This window comes from Theobroma umbraticum, unplaced genomic scaffold (genome assembly GCF_002168275.2).
Source record: "Theobroma umbraticum cultivar Fairchild unplaced genomic scaffold, ASM216827v3 scaffold_44.0, whole genome shotgun sequence".
NCBI classification, from domain to species: Eukaryota; Viridiplantae; Streptophyta; class Magnoliopsida; order Malvales; family Malvaceae; genus Theobroma; species Theobroma umbraticum.
Genome location: NW_018397255.1, coordinates 3877615 through 3898726, shown reverse-complemented (window position 1 = coordinate 3898726; position 21112 = coordinate 3877615). Strand labels below are relative to the sequence as shown.

At 36.7% G+C, this 21112-nt stretch overlaps 4 protein-coding genes across 8 annotated transcripts; 2 read left to right on the top strand and 2 right to left on the bottom strand.

The window, feature by feature from the left end:
- The first annotated feature begins 764 nt into the window (after nt 1-764).
- Nucleotides 765-2517, top strand: LOC110409776 (UDP-glycosyltransferase 91A1-like). The gene has a single exon (XM_021419240.2). The coding sequence runs from the start codon at nt 890-892 to the stop codon at nt 2312-2314; it is 1425 nt and encodes a 474-aa protein (XP_021274915.1). The 5' UTR covers nt 765-889; the 3' UTR covers nt 2315-2517.
- LOC110409774 (Pentatricopeptide repeat (PPR) superfamily protein) lies at nt 2274-8226 on the bottom strand. 2 transcript variants are annotated; one of them, XM_089785774.1, is made up of 3 exons: nt 4038-8226; nt 3008-3124; nt 2274-2909 (listed from the first exon to the last, which is right to left on the bottom strand). In XM_089785774.1, exon 1 carries the CDS (start codon nt 7051-7053, stop codon nt 4303-4305), a length of 2751 nt encoding a protein of 916 aa, XP_089641900.1. In that variant the 5' UTR covers nt 7054-8226; the 3' UTR covers nt 2274-2909; nt 3008-3124; nt 4038-4302. The 2 variants fall into 2 exon arrangements, with proteins under 2 accessions (XP_089641900.1, XP_021274909.1); XM_021419234.2 differs by having other exon boundaries at nt 2274-3124.
- A 5681-nt stretch (nt 8227-13907) lies between these two features.
- LOC110409775 (RNA-binding KH domain-containing protein) lies at nt 13908-18911 on the top strand. 4 transcript variants are annotated; one of them, XM_021419237.2, is made up of 8 exons: nt 13909-14613; nt 15196-15639; nt 15818-16087; nt 16683-16949; nt 17060-17350; nt 17461-17522; nt 18024-18135; nt 18260-18911. In XM_021419237.2, exons 1-8 carry the CDS (start codon nt 14080-14082, stop codon nt 18392-18394), a joined length of 2115 nt encoding a protein of 704 aa, XP_021274912.1. In that variant the 5' UTR covers nt 13909-14079; the 3' UTR covers nt 18395-18911. The 4 variants fall into 4 exon arrangements, 3 of the variants coding, with proteins under 3 accessions (XP_021274912.1, XP_021274911.1, XP_021274910.1); XM_021419236.2 differs by having other exon boundaries at nt 17054-17350; nt 18027-18135; XM_021419235.2 differs by having other exon boundaries at nt 17054-17350.
- Nucleotides 18912-19965: 1054 nt separating this feature from the next.
- Nucleotides 19966-21106, bottom strand: LOC110409440 (1-deoxy-D-xylulose-5-phosphate synthase 2, chloroplastic-like). Its single transcript, XM_021418785.2, has 3 exons — nt 21016-21106; nt 20645-20929; nt 19966-20535 (listed from the first exon to the last, which is right to left on the bottom strand). Exons 2-3 carry the CDS (start codon nt 20906-20908, stop codon nt 20353-20355), a joined length of 447 nt encoding a protein of 148 aa, XP_021274460.1. The 5' UTR covers nt 20909-20929; nt 21016-21106; the 3' UTR covers nt 19966-20352.
- Nucleotides 21107-21112: the final 6 nt, after the last annotated feature.

Below are 21112 nucleotides of genomic sequence, written 5' to 3'. Positions count from 1 at the left end.
TATTGATATTTGTAATTTCATAAAATTAAAAAAAAAAAGAAACAGAAGAAAGAGTGTCCATCACAAGCACGAGCTCTTGATACAACGGTTACCTTCTCCCTTGAAGGAAGATGTGATCCTGCGGGGCTCCACAAGCTACTTTTATCTTTGCCAAATTTTCCATTTTTCTCTAATATTTGCACGAATGGTTAGACCTTTCTCAACCCTTTTAAAGCTCATTACCGAATATCCTTATTTAGCGGTGGTTGGAACCAGAACTACATTTTGATGACTTACGTTTTCCAAGGGGATTCCGGTTCGGCATGCACGTGCTGTTGAATCTTAAAAGTAAAGAAAAACCCAGGAGGAGGAGATGGTCATGAGTTACTTATAACAAAATATCTATAACTGGTATGAAAATTTTTATTATTTTAAAATAACTGTTTTGTATATAAAATCATCTAACTTGTAATAATGTTTTATTTTTATGATCTTATTTCGTTGTGTTATAATAATTTATTTCGTTGTTATAGTACTTTTAATGCAATAATTTTGTAATTAATTTCAAAAAAAATTGATGCAGATAATAAATATTTATTAATAAGTATTATATTAAAGTTTTAATGATTAGATAGATGTAATTCATTAAAATTTTATAAAAATTATGTACAATTACGATTTATTATTTTTAAAGTATAAATTCTATATTTTGACTAAAACCATATGGCCTAACCTTCAAAGGGAAAGTAGGCTTTATTTATTCTTTGGCATTGGTCTTTCCCTTGCAATACTAAAAGCTTTAATGTGTTTTATAGTACCATATATATATATTTCAATCCATTTATCAAATTCTCTAACCACAACACAGTTTTAATAACCTGCGGATTATCTTCGGAGATCTTCTTCATCCATGGCTGATGGCACCAAGCTTCATATAGCCATGTTCCCATGGCTAGCCTTCGGTCACATGATCCCATACCTAGAACTCGCCAAGCTCATAGCCCTAAAGGGTCACAAAATCTCCTTCATATCCACCCCAAGAAATGTCGACCGTCTCCCGAAACTCCCTCCAACTGTAGCATCTTCAATACAATTTGTAAAACTCCCTCTGCCTCACGTCGAAAATCCTCCTGAGAACGCTGAGGCCACCATTGATCTTCCTTACGAAAAGGTCCCTTACTTGAAAATAGCCTTCGATGGTCTTCAGGATTCCTTGGCAAAGTTTCTTGAAACATCATCCGCAGATTGGCTACTTTTCGATTTTGCTCCGCACTGGCTACCTCCTTTAGCCCATAACGTCGGCATCCCTAATGCATTGTTTAGCATATTCAATGCGGTAAGTCTAACACAAGTTAAGCCTTCTTCTCCTTTAATTGATATTCAAGATGATCGTAAGAAACCCGAGGATTTCACCAAGCCACCCAAATGGGTTCCTTTTCCATCCTCCGCAGCATTTCGGCTTTTCGAGATATCGAGAATCTTCGATTCTATAGCGGGAGAGGGTTCCCACACCTCAGATCTCTACCGTTTTGAGGAAGCGATTGAACGCTGCGATGCAATAGCTGTAAGAAGCTGTTGGGAGTTTGAGCCTGAGTACTTGAATCTTTTAAAGGAACTTCACCAGAAACCTGTTATTCCAGTTGGTCTGCTTCCACCGACTGCTTATAATAATGGAAACCATGACGATGAAGCCTGGAAACCAATAAAAGAATGGCTAGACAAGCAACAACCAGGGAGTGTGGTTTATGTAGCATTTGGCAGCGAGGCAAAACCAAGTCAAGAAGAGGTGACCGAGATAGCTCTGGGATTAGAGTTATCAGGGTTACCTTTCTTTTGGGTGCTAATGCCTCGACAAGGGGGGTCAGACACTGAGTCCATTGAGTTACCAGATGGGTTCGAGGAGCGAACCGTAGGGCGTGGTGTGGTTTGCACGAGCTGGGCTCCTCAACCGCAGATTGTAGCTCATGACTCGGTCGGTGGATTCTTGAGTCACGCTGGGTGGAGCTCCGTTGTGGAGGCAATTGAGTCGGAGAGAGTTCTTATACTGTTGACGTTCTTGGCTGATCAAGGGTTAAATGCTAGAGTTTTGGAAGAGAAAAAAATGGGCTATGTAATACCGAGGAATGAAGATGATGGAGCGTTCACTAGAGACTCGGTGGCTGAGTCACTTAGATTGGTGATGGTGGAGGAAGAGGGTAAAATTTACAGGGCCAAAGCCAAGGAGATGAAGGAGATATTTGGGGACTGGGAGAAACAAGATTGCTACATTGATCAATTACTGAGTTTCCTTATCACCAATAAGAATCGAATCAAAGGCAGTAGAATGGAAGAATAAGCAGCTCTGGGTCCTCTGAGCTTGTTTGAAAATAATTCCCTATTTGATGCGTAATATAGGAAGAAAAACAACAAATTCCCTCTAGCATGCGCACTACCGAGAATTCCATATCTAGAAATGAGGAAGCTCGGTTTTACTGACTCTGTTGATAGAATTACAATGTTGTCTGCTTTGTGGTAATTCAGGATTGATTTTAGTGATTACTCTGAGGTGTGCTTCTGTCTTCGCAAAATTACTTTGCAGAGTTTGTTACGAGATCCAACGGTGGTAATTCTGGGTTTACACCAATTATTAATCATTTGCCAAAATTGGAAAAATTCTTTCAAACGCTATAGATCAACCTCAAACCCTTTCAAAAGAATTACATATTTATTTGATCCCAATTTCATTGGAATTATCACTGTACAGCAGTTACTTCTTGTTGACTCTCTTTTCATTTTTCTTTTTTGACACGTGAGAGATGGTTAGGTTGTCACCTGTTAGCATGGAGATATAATCTCTAATGTTGATACCAACGACAAGCTTTTATTAGTGAGTGGTAATCGAGCTAGGCCCAGTTTGATTCTTTTCCAACTGAGTAGGCGCTTGAGGATTTCTGCATGACAAAAATTAAAAAGGCTGTTATTGTCATGTAAAGAGCAAATCAAAACCAAGAAGGGGAATATAAATTTGTTGCATATTTTATCGCATTACCTGTGAAGGGGAATATAACATATGTTACCAGTCAATCCTCCTAAGCAGGGTAAAAGTTATGGCTTAATGGTCACTTCGAGTAAACTCTTGCTCCTTTCATATCTTGAATAGTTTATTCTGTTATCAAAAAAGAACAAAGTTATTTTCTGAACTTCTCTTACACCATCGTAACACCAACTTTATGTAACCATAAACCCAAAAAAGAAACAAGTTCAATCTAAACTATTACAAGGTCCTTTCTCTCCTATCTTTGCTAGGCAAATCGAGTAACTGTTAAGACATTCCATTCAAGTTATATAAGACAAGAACAGTGAACGGATAGTCAAAAACAGCAAAATTTTGACAATATCGAGAAGATCCATAAGTAAGCTATTGCGGGTCAGCAGCTAAGCCTTCAATATCAAGGTCAAGACCATGTCAGAACTCAACAAGAAAACGAAAGACTAAGGCAGAACTTCACAAATGGTATACATAAATTCATGCAACATTTCTCTTTTAGAGATTTACCTAGATGGGTACCAATACTTCTAAATCAGTAAACATAACACCATTGCTAGGTATAATTTTTATCTCAAAAACAGTTTTTTTTTTAGTATTTATTATGTTTTAGAGTATCTTGCCCAACAAAACCATCCAGGGTAAATCAAGCCAACATATTTTGGAAAAGAAATTTGCAACTTATAAATGGTTAATTAATTTCAGCAAGTATTCACACATGCCTGCCTTACATATACAGGATGCCATATTCTAGTTTAGCACCTCATTTCTGTTAGATAGACAAAGATAACAATCTAATAATGGTTTCACTTGTGCTTTTTAGACACATGCATTTTTACATGTACTAGGAGGAGCACAAATAATATGCATAGACTAAAAGGAGAAAATAATCATACATCTGCAGGCAAATTTGAAAATTTAATCCTCTTCAATGAGCTTTAGGGAGGAAAAAACGAAAAGCAAAGAACATGATTACTAGAGGCTCAAAAACACCACTATATGAACAAGTATGAGAAAGGAAATGCATACTTGCCTCTTGATTGTCAGTGAAATGGTTTGTTTGATGAAGGGCCACATCCACAATCAGCAGATGTGTGTGTGCTTCTCACTGCTCCCTTATTGCCAGCCAACTGGAAAGTTTCAAGCCCTCTTTTTACGTATTGAGATGGCAAGCCAAAATGCTGTCTTCAATCTATACATCCTAGTACCAATCTAGACAAGGAAGAGCATTGCAAAGGCATCTTTTTGAGTAACAAAAAGGCAAGAATCTAAAGGAAACAATACCAAGAATAAATGCTCTATGTTTCTTCAAGTCCAGCAATTAACATTGAATATGTATTAGGATGGAGCTGGCAGCCCATTTTTTCCATGATGCTTAGGAGTTCAGAGCATCTATCAGAAAACCCCTTTGTCAGTAAGCCATCAATAAGAACCTTCCAAGCTACCTCATCACTATTATAACCACAACGAAGCAAGTTATCAAAAACCATATTAGCCTTCTCCTTATTCCCTTCAGCACATAGTCCGCAAACCAGTTGCTTGTAATACTCCAGGTTTGGTAACTGACCAGAACTTATCATCAGATCCACCACTATCACAGCGTCATCATACATTCCCAACTCACAGCAACAACTAAGAAGAGAGTTGTAGACATCTTCACTAGGAGATATTCCTTGTTCTCTCATATGATCAAATAGCCTTTGAGCTACTTCAAAGCGGCCAACTTTGCAAAGTCCTATAATAAGCTTGCTGTAAGTGTTAATATTGGGTACACAACCATGTTGATGCATTTTCTCAAACAACTCCAAAGCAGTGTCAAATTCCATTGTCTTCCACACATCAGCATGGTTAACCAGAGCGGCATTTAAAACCAAATGCACTGCAGGGCAGTCATCCTTTGTCCCTTGTTTCTTTGAGAGATGCTTGATTAAAAAAGAATATGTATGATGAGAAGGCTCACAGCCAGCATCAAACATACGCTTGAGAACATCAAATGCAGAATGCACTGATCCCAAGCATCCATATGCATCTAGAAGTAATGTGTATGTCAACGAATCTGGAAAAATGCCTTCTTCCTTCATCCTAATCATCACATCCTCTGCTTCTTTCAATCTCCCTACACCACAATATGCATGAATAAAAGCTGTATAGGTAAATACATCAGGTTGACATCCCGAGGAAATTAGTTGGTCAAGGGCCCTATGAGCCTGATCAAAGTCACCTTCTTTAAGCATCCATTCAATGAGGATTGTATAGGTATGTACTGTAGGCTTTACACCCATCCCCACCATCTTTTCCACCATCAACAGTGCTTCCTTCATGTTTTTCCTGTTGCACAACCCATCTATAAGGGCATTGTATGTGCATGAGTTTGGCAAGCAGTCCTCAGTAAGCATTCTGTCAAGCAAAGAATGAGCATCTTCAACTTTCCCAATCTTGCAGTATCCATCAATCAAAGCAGTATATATAACTTCATTGGCTTTAACGCTTTTCCCCTTGAGAGAGTCAAACAGAAAACGAGCTTCCTCTACCCTATCAACTTTACAAAGAGAGTCTATAAGAACACTATAAGTCCATTGGTCAGGAACCAAACCATTCTCCCTCATCATCTCAAGCAGCCTAAAGGCACTGTCTAATTGCCCCATTTTACACTGCCCATGAATTAATGAATTATATGTGACTACACTTGGTGCCAGCTTAAGTTCAAGCATCTTGTCAAGAAATGCCATTGCCTTGTGAACATTCTTCTTCTTACAAAACCCAGCTATCAATTCATTATATGTTCGTTCATTTGGACAACAATTGTTAGATTCCATCATACCCAAAATTTCCAGTGCAGCCTCCATTAATCCGTGCTTGCAATATCCATCAATCAAAGCATTATAGGTCACCACACTTGGAACCAGCCTTTTCTCTAACATCCCATCTAACATTTTTCTTGCCTCGTCAACCTTATTTTCTTTACATAAGCTATCAATAATTACTGCATAAGTATGAGCATTCGGCTCACAGCCTTTCCGTGACATTTCCTCAAACAAATTCATTCCTTGTGTCTTCCTTCCTACTTCACACAAGCCACTAATGATCACTGTGTATGTACGAACCGTAGGATAACAAAAATCCTCCTCCATCTTTTCAAACAACTTAATAGCCTCATCAACACGTCCAGCCTCACAGAGACCATGAATAAGATTTGTATATGAAACCTCATTTCTGTGACAACCCTTATTAGGCATCACTCTAAAAACCCTGAATGCGCTATCTACATCTTTATTCCTGCAATGCCCCAATATCAATGAAGTAAAAGTAAAGGTATCGGGACTCAATCCCGCCTGCACAATCTTACTCACATACAGATCAGCTTCAACCACATTCCCAATCTTACAATAAGCATTAACCATAGTATTCCAAGTGTAAATATTTGGCGAAACCATATCGTTCAACATTCCACTATAAACAGATTTCATTTCATCAATCATCGAGAATTTCGATAAAGACATCAATAAAAAATTATAGGATCGAACGGTAAGCTTAAAAGTGGAATGAAGCTGGTTGTTTTTATTCATTTCTGTTAAGAACTCTAAAACGAACCGGGTTTCATGGATTGAAGAGGAAGATTTGATCATGACAAGGCGGATTTTCTCCGCTGGACCAAAGAATTTGTTAGTGACAAGGATGTTTAAAAGGGCAGAATAGGAAAAAACGGAGTGTTTGAAATTGGGTTTTTTGGAGATCCAATAGGAGAAATCGAGGGCAGTTTTGGGGAGGAGATTGGGGTTGAGAGAAAAAAGGGAATGGACATGGGAAGGGGATATGGACGGGATTAGTTTTGGGAGGGAGAGGTGCCTTTGCCAATTGGGTTTGGAGAGGATGGAGTGGAGGAGCAAAGGGATGTCGTGATCGGGTGGGTCAGGGTCTAGGGGAAGAGAGGAAGGGAAAGAGGAGAGAGATTTTGCGAGGAAATGGAAGGACTGACCTGGATTTATAATGGCTGTTGGATTTCTCATTGTGGGCGCTCGGACGGAGGTGATGGTGGGGGATCCATTCATGGAAGGAGGCGGAAGGAGGGAAGCGCCTGGAGCTGAAGGAGGATATTTGGGGAGGCTGCTGCTCAGTTGAACGTTTGTCAGGAATGCTAGTACGCGGCTTAACCGCTGCAACTTTCTTCTGGGTTTTTGGGTAGAGCAGCACTGTCACTGCAGCTGGTTTTGGGCTGTGAGTCTTGGGCTTCGGCCATTGTCATGGGTCGTCCCTCCTTAAAATGGTTGGTTTCAACCCAAACTCGATCTAGTTTTGTTTCCCCTTCAAAAGGCATTGATAAAGGACGAGGAGATCAGCTCAGGAATGGAGATTTTTAAGCCTGACATCTTTAGCGCAGAGTTTAAACAAGGTGTACTCATGGAAAGGGTTGTGCTTTAAGCTGCAAAATGAATCTTCCATTATTTTTTTTAAAAAATTTATAAATCATTATTTAATAATATCAAACGCATGATTTTTTGTCTTTAATTTTACAGAGATATTTTTAAAAGTCTCGACTTTGAATTTTAAATAAGAAAAAATACACATACAAGCAAGATGAAAGGTTTTCAATGAATTAGGACTTATTTATTTCCAAAAAAAAAGTGAAATTCAAACAAAGATGCTAAAGAAAAAAAAAACAAGATTCTGCCAACAAAGATTAAAAATAAAGGGTACGGGTTCAAACGAGAAAGCATATAATAAAAATGGAATAAAACCACCGAAAAAAAATGGAAAAAGAAATGGTGTCACGCGTCACTGTAGACTCAGGGACGACCCAACGACGCAGACTATCCATACCATGAACAACAAAAGCAACAACGCTACCCTACCCCTAACTCTGCCCACATGCTAGAATCAGACTTTGGTAAAAGGACATGAAACCAATCGTCAAACATAGGATGAGAAACAACGTAGAAAAGGCAGAACAAGGTTGGCAAGAAGATTGGAAGAAAAAGTCTAGGGTATAAATGATTTATAAAAAAACAACACTAGACATAATCCGATATTTGCTGCTTACAAACCAGAGAAAAGGATTACACACACAAAAAGGAAAAAACAGATTATCCAAAAACAAATACTAAACTGAGCTTTCAAACAAAACTTAGTTTTATGCTCAAGTGTTTAAACTCATTGAATATCCTCAATCTACTCTTTCTCACATCCTTGCAAATCTATGAAACTCTCACGTAGAGATTACATCTCTTTCATGATTTTAAGGTTAACACCTACTTTATATGTATAGAGCCTTTGGTCATCAAGATAACCCTAGTTTCTTATCTGTTAAATATATCTATCCTTAGGCTTGAAAAAATCAATATCAATCCCCCGTCCCCACTCTACGTAATTCACGCAACACCACCAACGCCAATGTGTTGCCACCAAGTCAACTTTACCCTTGTTGACTACAAAGAGGAACCTCGGTCTAACCTTTCTTGATAAGAATTGGCTCTCACTTTTTTGTTTTAATGCTGGAAAAGCTTTCGGGGTCAGCTCCTATTAAGGTTTTATTAGAGATGGAAACTTGAAGTACACTGAGGAGAAGCATAAACCTTAACTACATGGTTATATGTGAAAATTTTGAAAAAATTCCTAGCAAAGTGACTACTTTCTTTCTATGTAATTTAAAGAATGTGATAAGTAGTGTTGAGAAATAGTATATTTCATAAGAATCAAATATCTCATATTGTCAAGGTACAAAAAAAGTGAATGTCTTATATAAGAAAAATCATTATAAACTTGTTACAAGCAAAAAAAAAAAAGAGAGAGAGAGTATGTGCATACAAGATTAGGCTAGATCTTGAAAATTTTCAAATTTTCTTCATTCCTTACCTATAAATACAACCTCTCTACGTCACTCACATCACACCAAAGTCTTTCATCTTCTCTTAGTCTTCTATACTTATTTTCAACTTCCTTTAATTCCTAGTTGGATTCTTTCTTTTTACTGTTCTTGCCATCCCTTACTAATTTGTGCAAACTAAACCTTAACTTGAATTTTTTAACCTTTTTCAGTTTTTGATTGAATCAGACTCAAGCTCTACCATGCTTGCCTAACTCTCTTGATTTTGCTTCAACATCTATCTGACTATTTGTACCTTGGCTTTAATTTTTTTAACTTTTTTCAGCTTTTGATTGAATCAAACTCAAACTCTACCATGCTTATCTAACTCTCTTGATTTTGCTTGAACCTCTATTTGACTAAGTACTTTACCATGCTGATGATTCTCCTAATTTGGCTACAACTTATATCTGACTAAGTATATATACTGACTAGTTTTTTTTCTAACTTCTTGAGGCTTTTTCTCAATTCTCTAATTTGGTGCAACGTTCACTTCATTCCTTACTTATAAATACAACCTCTCTACCTCACTCACACCACACCAAAGCCTCTCATCTTCTCTTTAAGTCTTCTCTATTTATTTTTTGCTTCATTTCTTTCTTAGCTGGATTCTTTCTTTCTACTGTTTTTGCCATCCTTACTAATTTGTGCAAACTATAAAGAAAGGTTTGTTGAATCTTGGAGGATAACTGTTATAGTCTTTTTATGCTGGGTTTTATACCTCAAAGGACGAAAATTATTTTTAAGGACAGTGATACCATGATTGGGGTCCTGGTGTTCTTACTTGCTTTATTTTACTTACATATGTTTCCCAATTTTTTTGACAATACATCTCTTCTACATTATAAATAGAGACTACTACTTTTTTACATTTATTTAAATTTAATATAAGGCAAATTGATTTTTATCTAAGTTCGAAATACCCCTTAAGTCATTTTCTAGGCTAATGAATACTTTGAGGCCTTGATGTGTGTAACTTTCGTTGGAGAGATAATATGGCCTGATTTCCCACTCGTTAGATTTGAGTAATTCTATAATTAAAGTGTTGCAAGCATTTTCGAATGGTGTACCTGGTGTCATGAGAACCATAACTTATTTCCAATACCATATTAACTACCACCTTAGCATCCATTTCAATTTAGATTTTTCTTAAGTTATGGGCATGGCGTAGATGAAGACTTGTCTCAAGTGCACATAATTCAACTTTCAAGGAATTAATTGGCCCAAAATTTTCTAAAAAGCTAAATAGTAACATACCTGTATTCCTGCGACATTGTTGGAATTTTCTTTTAAACTTCCATCTACATTCAACTTGACTTTATCATTGCTTGGCTTCAACCATTTGATAATTTGAGGCAGTAAAGGAAGTTGACGTGAAAAGTTGATATTCCATAACTTTGCAATTTGTATATCACATTTCCATTGCATTTTACGTATTAAATTCCCTTTATGGAGTTGCATCAGACGCTTCATTATTCATCATATTACACATTGAGAGTAAACTCCAGGTCGCCTATGTTTTGAATCATTCCGTTCAACTCATAAGGACCAGCATATAAAAATGAGATTGAAAATACGGATATGGCCTTGCTTTGTGTAGTTTCCAGAATAAAACCAAGCCCATAAAATCTGCAAATTACTTTGTGGTTGAATGATAGAAATCTGAAAATAATGGCAAAAAAAAAAAAAAGAAAAATTCCAAACCTGATTCGTTACAAGACTTTGCCAAAGCACATGCATTAAGGTTTCTTCTTAATTGCAATACTGACATTTTGGTGCTAGTTGAAGCCCCTTGGCTTTTAACAATACAAATAGGAGGCTGTATTACCTGAAGCAAATACAAGGGCATGGAAGATAAGACACTCCTTATCAATGTTATCTGTCCCCTTGATAACAGAATTTTGTTTTTCCAACCAGAGATGCAGTCCCTAATTTTCATTATAACAAAATCACATAAAATTGATCTTTTGTATCCTTTATATAACGGTGCTCTCCAATAAATTATTGGCCATTTTTCATGAGTAAATCTCGTGGCTGCTTTGATAATCTGGACCTTGGAATTGGCAACTATGTTGCTTGAAATAAAACAACTCTTTTGTAGATTTATTTTTTGACTAGAAATCACCTCATATTCTTCTAAGAATTTTGGAAACTTACCAAAAGACGATTGGTTGCCATTAGTGAAAATGACAATATCATCTGTAAAAGATAAAATGGCTTATAGCCATGGAGTGCGCCCTGAAGAGTAATGTAGTGAGGGTAATTGAGCATATAGAGTATTAAGCCCCCTAGATAATATTTCGTTGCTAAACTAAATAGAGATGGGGATATAGAATCCCTTTGCTGCAATCTTTTTTTGAGTTTAAAGTAACCCACTGAAGTTCGATTAATTAACAGTGAAAAATAGCAATTTGAAATACATTTTTGGATCATGGTAACCCATTGTTCATTGAAACCAAACTGTCACAACATAGCATATAAAAAATCCTAACTTAATCTGTCATAAGCTTTCATCATATCCAGTTTCGAAATAACGTTATCTTCACGAGTTTTCTTGTCAATCTAAAAAATTAACTCTTGTGCAATTAAGATATTATTTTAAATTAATCTATCACTAACAAACCTACTTTGATTGTTTGATATTAATCTAGGTAAGATTTTTGCAAGTCTATTGGTCAATAGTTTAGTAACTATCTTATTAAAGATAGTACATAAACTAATGGGTCGAAATTCACTCCATTGTAAAAGGTTAGAAACTTTAGGCAGTAAACAAGAATAGTCGAAATTACCCCTTTTGGAAGCAATGCATCATGAAAAAAAATCGAGTATTGCATCCACTAAATCGTTTGAGTTGATTTTCCAACAATGCTGAGGTTACCTCTTACTTGTGTTTGCATCTGGAGACCATATTAGCTGCCATGATCTTTCGTTTTCATTTAACAGTCTCCCACAACCAAAACCACAGGATTATCTTGTCATGTGTACTTTCCTTAGTAAACTAACATTACATTTTATACATTTTTGAGTCATCTTACACTGTCCAAAAATTATGTATTACTTACCATTAGTAAGAGTATGATATTACAAGAAAAGTGTTAATATCTCTAGAGTAGTAAGAAAATCTTTGAAATATTTTGTGTGCTCTATTTTATTAACCCAACATTTGTTATCTTAGATCTTCCATAACAAAAATTCTTACGTTGATGCACAAAATTCGTTAAAATACCATTAAATCAATTAGAAATTATTCCAGCTACAACAAACACTTTAGTTGCAATAAATCTCCTCTTGCAGGTCTCCGATCCCACAAGCATAATTTGTAACAATAAATCCCCTAAATCATCATCTTTGCATTAGTACTACTCAGTTTATGCTTCATGATCACATCATGATAATTCCCTAACCATAGTTTTAATACTATACTTGAGATTCATTTATTAATTTTTTCTATAGTATAAAGGGAGAGTGTGATAATTCAAATTAAAATGTCTATCTAAATTTGATTTCGTTCTTATTAGTTTGAACTAAATTCAAATGATTAGGAGAGAATATTCTACATTTCAATAGTTTACTAACATCTTGCTTTAATTAGGACATTTATGATTAAATATTCAAGAAAAATGAAAATTGACGTTTTTATTGCTAGTAAATTAAACAACAAAAAGAAAAAGGGTTCATTTTCAAAGTAATGGAAAACCCCAAAGCAAAGCTTTAAAGATTCTAGTTCCATAAATTAGAGCAAACAAAATCTCACCAACTAAAAAATAAATGGAGAGAACATATTCTCAAAGTAGTGTCCTTTCAATGCAATTTCGAGTCCATTAATCGTTCAAGGCAGGCATATTCCTTTTCATGCAAGTGCTTCATTTCAAATTTTCAAGTCAAATAATTGTTTAGGGCAGGTAGGCACCAACCCATCTCCAAGAATCATTAATCATTGACAGCGACTATTCTGAAAGAAGATTCCTTCCACGTTCGATTGATTAATGTTGTCGTGTTAGATCGCAGCCAACTGAAAAATCATGCCTGATTCAATCCTTGTTTGGAGAACAACCTATGAAAAGGAGTAAGAAACAGAGCTAGATTTCAGACTATCTTTGTTCGGAAGTAGGCAGTCAGACGAGGACAAGGGAATGAATCACCAAAAAAGAAGTGGAGTAATTGACGGCAGTGCACTCTTTGGACCATATGTTGTTTCATGGCGAATAGCTAAGGAAAGATAAGAGAGGGGACAATGGAAATTTAATGTCAAATCACTATAAATACATATTGTGATTATTTTCTTTGTATTATTATTGTGTTTGATGAGAAAGATAAATAATAACTCAAAATATCTTTCTATACGTGGTATAATAAAACAACAAAAAATAAAACAAAGAGAAGAAAGATATTTTAGTTTCCATTTCTCACAAGTGGAGGTAGAAAAAGGAAAAATTTGTACCAAAAAAGAGAAAATGTTGATAATAAATAACATTTTACTATTTATGTCATAATTATACCACTTTAATTCCAAAAAAAAGAAAAAAAAATCAACAACCCAATTCGAATATAGAATTGAACAAGTACTACAGAAAACATAATCATAATTACTGTTATGTATTATTATCATATGATTTATAAAATAAAAAAGGTTTATCCTTATTATATACCAAAAATAGAAAACATTGTGAAATTGCTTCAATAATAATGTCCAATTGAGCAAATTTAAAGGAAAAAGAATTACCTTTTTCCATTTTCACCCCTTTCTTTACATATTTTCATTTATTATTGTTATTATTGATAATTATTCTTACGTACCCCATAATTAGACCCGTCCCACAATCAATATTTGTCAATTGACCATAGAAAGGTAAGAAAAGAAATAATGTGAAATTTGAAAGCTGAAAACATGAAACATGCCCTTCTAAGTGAGCTATCGCTGCTGCTGTCCCAACATTCTCCCTTCTCCGTACACCGCGTCCCGTAATTTCAACCGCGACTTACACTCGCGCCCTCGCCCCTACCAGCACGCCAATAACACCAACCCGTACGCCACCTGCGAAAACACGCTGCAACTCTCAGTAACCTTAACACACGCCCACCCCACAAGAAAACATTAAACTAGTTTTAAAAAAAATATATTTTATCCTTTTTAAGACGGCGCAAGAGAAAGAAACAAACCCAGGAATTTAAAAAAAAAAAAAAGGACAAAGCTTTGGTTTCAGTTTTCTTCCAAATGCAAAACCCCTACAACCGTCGGAGGGGACGCCAAGGCCCACCTGTAACGATCGTTCCCTTACCAGGGGAGGTGTCATTTCGTATTATCTGCCACGTGTCATCCATCGGAGGAGTCATCGGGAACTCCGGCGCCGTTGTTTCTCAACTTCGCCGCGAGACTTCCTCTCGAATACACTGCGAGGAACCGGTTCGCGGGTCGGCACACCGGGTTATATTGATAGTCGGGTCGGGATCCGTTGAGAGGCGGTTTAGTTTGAGTGAGGGAGAAGAATGTGACGTGTCGTGTGCTCAGGAAGCGATGGTTAGGGTTTTCGAGCGCGTGTGGGTAGTGGAAGCTCAGAGAGAGTGGGGAAACGCGTGTGATGGGGAGGACGAAGAAGCTTACTGTGGGGTGCTGGCTGATACGACACAGATTGGTGCCGTTGTGGGGAGAGGAGGGAACAATATTGTGAGAATGAGGACGGAGACTGGAGCTAAGATTAGGATTTTGCCGCCGCCCCCATGCGGAAGGAAAAACGATGAGTTAATTCAGGTGCGGGTTATTTTTTTGTCTGTTTACTTCTCCAGAAAGTGAAAGAAAATCAAATAATAATAATGTGCGAAATAGAAAGGTATTGGTGTAAATTTTTCGATGTTGATGATATATTTTCCTTTTTTCGAAATTGTTAATGTTTATGGACTTAAATTTTGTATAAATTCTAATAATTTTAGATACATTTTCAGCGACGTTCTTGCATTTATGACTTGAAACTTTCATGTTCAAGTTAAAGAGGATGGAGTCTTGAGATGGGAGAGAGCTACTTTATGTGAGTAGTTCGAGGTCTAATGGGCTTCCATTTGTACCCAGAAAAAAAGGATGTTGATTTAAGTTAATAATAGAAGCTTCTGTACTGGTCTTGATGTTTGTGAATTTGATCATGTGGATGATATGAAAAAAACTAGTAACAGGTCCTGTGCTTGATTGTGTTGGTAATGTCTCTGACTTGTGGAATTGAAGAGGCAATCGAATTAAGAATATATGAATCAGTTTCACAATTTGGTAGTGAAGGATTTATTTTGGATATGGTTAATATCACTAAAGTTTGTCTATTTGATTCTTTTTGTATTATGGCAGATAACTGGTGGCACTTTGGCTGTCAAGAAAGCTCTGGTTGCTGTATCTGGCTGCCTTCAAGCTTGCCCACCTTTGGACAGAGAGTCAACACCTATGAGTGTTCCTACTGAGAAACCTTCACGTGGGACCTCCCCTGATCCACACATAGAATTTTTTCCGAACCTTAGTTCGCTGTTGCCACCTATGTCAGCAAATTCTGTGAGTGCTGCATCAAATGCCACCTTTTCATCTATGGATGCTGATGGAGATTCCAACCTGGATTCAAATGGTACACAAAAAGAAGTAGTCTTTAGAATGCTCTGTTCCAATGGTGCTGCCGGGGCCATAATTGGTAAGAGGGGGGCCATAGTCAGAGCTTTACAAAATCAAACAGGTGCTTCTATAATGTTTGCATCCCCAGTAACCGAGTGTGGTGAGCGTGTTGTCACCATTTCTGCATTGGAGGTTAGTCTCAAAGCTGATTGTGGAGGTTTTACTAATGCCAGTAGTTTCTACAGACATTATTCACTGTTTTTATTCAATCTTTTGCTCTCTTTGTTTTCCTTGCTTGCAACATGTGATCACTGACAAAAGCATTGCCCGTGCCTACCTTCTTATTGAACAAGGATTTTGTTTATTGTAGAACCTTGAATCATGTTATTCTCCTGCACAAAATGCTGTTGTTCTTGTATTTGCAAGATCAGTTGAGGCTGACATTGGAAAAGGACTTCCATCAGGCCTGAGTAAGGGTTCTGCTGTAACTGTTAGGCTTCTAGTTGCAAAAAACCTAGTCAGCTGCTTGAACGACAAAGGAGGCAGGGTACTTTCTGAGATTGTAGAAGTCACTGGTGCTGATGTACAAATATTAGATGGAGACCTGACACTGGATCATTCTCCAGAGAATGTAGTACAGGTGCAAATATTAATTTTGTTAGCATTATCATTGTTTAAGTTGGTTGCAATGTGGGAAGGATCCACTGAGTTCCTGTTAGTGTTTGAGTCAAACAGAAGTAGATGCTTAGATAATGTGATTCAATTTTATTAATGAAACAAAATACCTTACATTATTTAGTAGAATTAACGTTTTCAGTTAGAGATGATTTTTTGTAAATATAAGAAGAATCTTTTTGAGCGCTACAGGGCGATTTCTCCCCTTAGGGTATCCAAGTCCTCACTGCTTCCATCTTTTTGGTGTTTGATATTGATAGCAAATCTTCAATTGACACTTTGACTTTTAGAATCACAAAAAATTTTATTGTTTTTTGAGTCAAGATTGTCAATATCTTGATGATCCTTCAAATTAGTGGGTTTCAGCCTGAATACTGCAACATACCATCTTTTCTGTTGTTATGACAGTTGTCATTCCTTGCTGCCAAGGGTTTTAGGCTCTTAAATAAATTTCAGTTTCTGTTTGTTACTTCAGTAGGTGATGAACTTTTGAGTGCCACCCTTATAAACAATTTCATCTTGAAGGAGGTTTCATTGTTGTTTTACCTTTATCTTTGCAGATTACTGGTGAGTATAAAAGCGTGCAGAATGCGATCTTTCAAGTAACTAGTAGGCTAAGACATAATCTCTTGCCACCTGAAGTGCTTAATGAAATGAGAGTGAGGAACTGTTATGGGAAAGTAAGCGATACAGGTGTGCCTCAAGCGTACCAACCAAAAGGCTCATCATCAGATACTGATCAAGGACCTAATTTAGCTCAAAGAACGCACCCTGGGCTCTCAGACAATACTGCTGGTCCTCTTCCATTCAAATTGCAGCCACAACAGGTAAAAGCTCTTTTGTCTTTTCTTTTCTTTTTCCTCTTAAACTATTGCTCTCACTAATTTTATAGGAATTTGTACAAGGACCTCAATGCTTGGGTTGGTTTTAGTTGCAGACTACAGGAAATGGGTGTACAGTTGCCACCCAAGATGTGGAGAGAGGCTCAACCACGTTTGGAGGGAGTTTAGACCTTGAGAGGTCACTGGATTTTCTACTTCCTCGTGAAGTGCTCAATGAAGTGGGAGGAAGGAGCCCCTTCAAGGAAGGGAGTGAGACTACTTCTGGCTTGCTTCAATCATTAGGCGTATCTCTTGATTCTGATCAAGAGAATGCTTTAACAAGAGCAGTGGGTAATCTTGGGCTCTCTAACAGTGGAGGCTGTCCACCAAAATCTCCGCTATTAGAGGTGAAAGATTTTTGTTTATTTATTCTTTTTCCCTTTTCTTTGTTGCTTCCTTTGCCATGGTATTCTGAGGACACCAGGACCTAAGTGTTTAGGGGTGGCTGTGATTTCAGACACTGAGAAGAGGACATGGGCTGGCCAATGCAGAGGGTAGAGGTGGTCTTGAAGTTGAAAGGTCAGTATTACACAAAAATAACATTAAAGCTGTTTCTTTTTGTTGCTGTCAATTCTGTCAGTTTAGTAAGCAAAGTGTTTTACTTGTGTATCTTTATGGTTACGGAAGATCAAAATTTGGATGATTGAAGCACATTCACTGTGTGGGTTTTATTATAGCTGTTGCCATGAGTAATATTGAGATAGTAGGTCATGGTACCTACTTACCTGTTGTTTGAGGTGCGTTCGTCAGGACACTTTGATTATAGGGAACTTGATTTCTTTCATGTGTAATTATCCTTCCCAAGGGCATTTTGAGACTCCGATAAATGACGTCCTTTTGTCAATATGTGTTTCTTGGTTGTTATAAAGATGTTTCATACTAACTAATTTTTTCTCATCTGTTGGGTTATTGAGTATGAGCAGTTTACCTTTGTCGTGGAAAAATATATATATATATATATATATATTACGAAGTTTTATAGAAGAATTTAATCTGATTTTTTATCTCTCATTTACGCAGCAGTAAGAAGTCTGCTGTTGTGAAAAATACAACTGTCGAGATTGTTGTTCCTGAAGATGTTTTTGGCTCCGTTTATGGTAAACATGGCTGCAACCTTGCTCGTCTCAAAGAGGTAATTTTCATACACACTAGAAAAAACACTCTGACCTCTGAGGATGTTGTATTGTAGTCTGACTGTTTCTTTAATTATGTACATCTTTTTGGGTATGAATTTATGTGTGGTACTGCCAAATCAGATTTCAGGTGCTAAAGTCGAAGTTCATGATCCAAGTCCTGGTGAAAGTGAGGGGATAGTTTTTATATCAGGGACTCCAGATCAAACCCTGATAGCACAAAGCTTGCTTCAAGCGTTCATTCAAGCCAACCAGTAATCTTCATCACCAGATAGTCGATCTCACCATTGGTAATCACATTAATTGCATGGGAGACAACTGAATTTTGTTGCTCACTGGAATTGATGTTTGTGTTCCGTCCTGGCCAAGGGAACTACTTATTCCATAGCTGTCGTGGTTCCATGTAGAAAATGACGAGTATAGGAGTGACCTGTTGATATGAAATTGGTAAACCGTTAACAACTTAGCAAAAATATTTATAACAAAGATCAAACACATAGGGTTGTTTCCATAGGGAGGGGGTTTGTTATTACACTTTTTCCATTGGGAAATGCTACAATAGATTAGTCTTGAAATGGCAATTATTGAACAGTGCGAGTTCCGCGTTAATGTTTTATTTCTCACGATGACATTTTCTCTATGGCTGTTACAGTCTCTTGACTCTAGGTATAGTCTCACTGATCATTACTATTTTCCAATTTGTAGTTTCACGGATCAGTAAATCTTCTTGTCAAAATTTAAAGAAAGAGGCAGTTTGGGGAAATTTAAGGGAGAATTCTTCTTCCTATTAGTTTCAATTATGTATTTAAAATGCAATTTGGGTAAATTGCTAAATCTGCTCTTCTGAAGGTTGGCCGCTTGACTTGGCCTTTTTGCAGGCACTAATTTCTAGAGAATGCTATTTCTTGATTTTTTTAGAGCAGGAACCTGAACAAAGGACATTTTCTTTAAACCCATCCTCCTGTTCTATCCATAATTAGACTGTTAAATCACATCTATTCCTTGTTTGATCAATACGTTTGCTATACTTTATTTTAAAGCAACGTCTGCAAGAATTTATAATGTTTTAATAAAAAAATAAAAAGGTTCAGTAATTAATAAATGTTAAAGTGTTCAATTTCCTGATAATTTCAGGGTTTTTTTTTTCTATTTTTAAAATAAAAAGTGCTTGTAAATTTTTAATTTATTTTTCTTGTTATCTGTAAAAGGTTGGTTCGATTTCAGTCAAAATAAAATTATTTTAATGAGACAAAAAAACATTACCTTAATAAGGTACCAATTACATTGTTTCACTTTGTTGACCTTTCATAATAGATCTTCGTAATTGTTTATTACAAATTTTTTTGTCAATAAAATTTCAAGAAGGTTAAATTTTCAGGGCAAGGTAAAATGTGCCATATCTTATGACGGTGCATTCGAAATTAATTTAATAAAAATTACAAATATAATATTTATCTTAACCCTGTCTACATATATATATATATATATATATATTTATCTTAACCCAGGTATGGCAAAAGAAGAATTAGAATTTGAACATGTTGAGGAATTCACATAAAATCTGATGGGGAGAGGCTAAGGTCGCTTAAAAAGTTTAAAATGAGGTGAAGTTGATGTAAAGAGTGAAGGAAAGCCTCATTTAGTTTGTAAGTACAGAGTACAGATGATCATATGCCTTTGAAGCGCAACAGCAGCAGCCATCCTCCTCACCCGACTCCTTCAGTCCTTTGCCTCTTCTTGCACTCCAGAAAAGAAAAATAATCTAGTGCCAATTCTGCTATCCAATTTGAATTGCTGCTCATTGGCCTTGACGGATGATAAGTCTTGTACCAAACAAAAATCAACTCCATTTAGAAAAGCCTTTTAACTCCAGTTGGAAATTAATTTTTGATGGGCAGTGATTAACCACATTAATTATTCGTAAAATCTGAGACAGTTGACAATCTACTACAAACAATAAACTAGTCGACTGATAATACATTACGCTGCAGGAAACTTTTAATCGGAGGAGGGGATTGATCCCAAAAGGAGTTCTGACCTTCGTACGTCAACAAGCCATGTATAAATCTTTTAAGTTAGATTTGTATAAATTTCTCTACGCCTAGAAAGCAGAGTGCAGAGATGGATGTCGGCTTGGACACTGGGTGAGTTTCCCATCACATTTAATGTCTCTGCTGAATGTTTTTTCAATTACTCCCACTACAAAATTCTGATGTTTACTTGTGCTTGAACTGCAGGGCTTCTTTTGGCCTTTCTAGCATAAATAGGACCATTGCAGCGATGTGTCTTGCGGAGAGCCCTGCTGCTTCTAACTGATCTTCGTGTGATCCATGATCAATATATCTATCAGGAAGCAGCATTGCTCTCAACTGCAATGAGGCTCTAAAACTAATTAGATTCTGAACAAACAAAATCAAAAAGTGAACAAGGCAAATTTTTGGGGAAGGAAGCTAGAAATTTATATTTAGATATATATATATATATATATATATATGTATGTATATATACCTTAAGAGATCCATCCAAAATATCCGTCAAGCTCAGGAAATGTGAAACATGTGAGCCAAAACCTCCAATAGAACCCTCTTCAACGGTAACAAGAATCTCATGCTCATGTGCTAGTTGCTTGATGAGATCCCTATCTAGAGGCTTGCAAAATCTTGCATCAGCTACTGTTATATAAATGTCTTGAGATCTGAGCATGTGTGCTGCCGCAATACATTGTTGAACTATCGAGCCATATCCCAAAATAGCTACTCTCTTGCCTTCCATGATAATTCTTCCTCTCCCAATCTATTTAACCATTGAAGAAGAAACATTAAGCGGTTTATTTGCTATGTACTAATCTGTTGGGATATCCTAAAATTCATTATCCTCACCTCAAGAGGAGTTCCTTCGTAATTAGGTGGAAGAGCTACTCCAATACCATTACCCCTGGGGAACCTGAAGCAGCTGGGTCTGTCATCAATGGCTGCT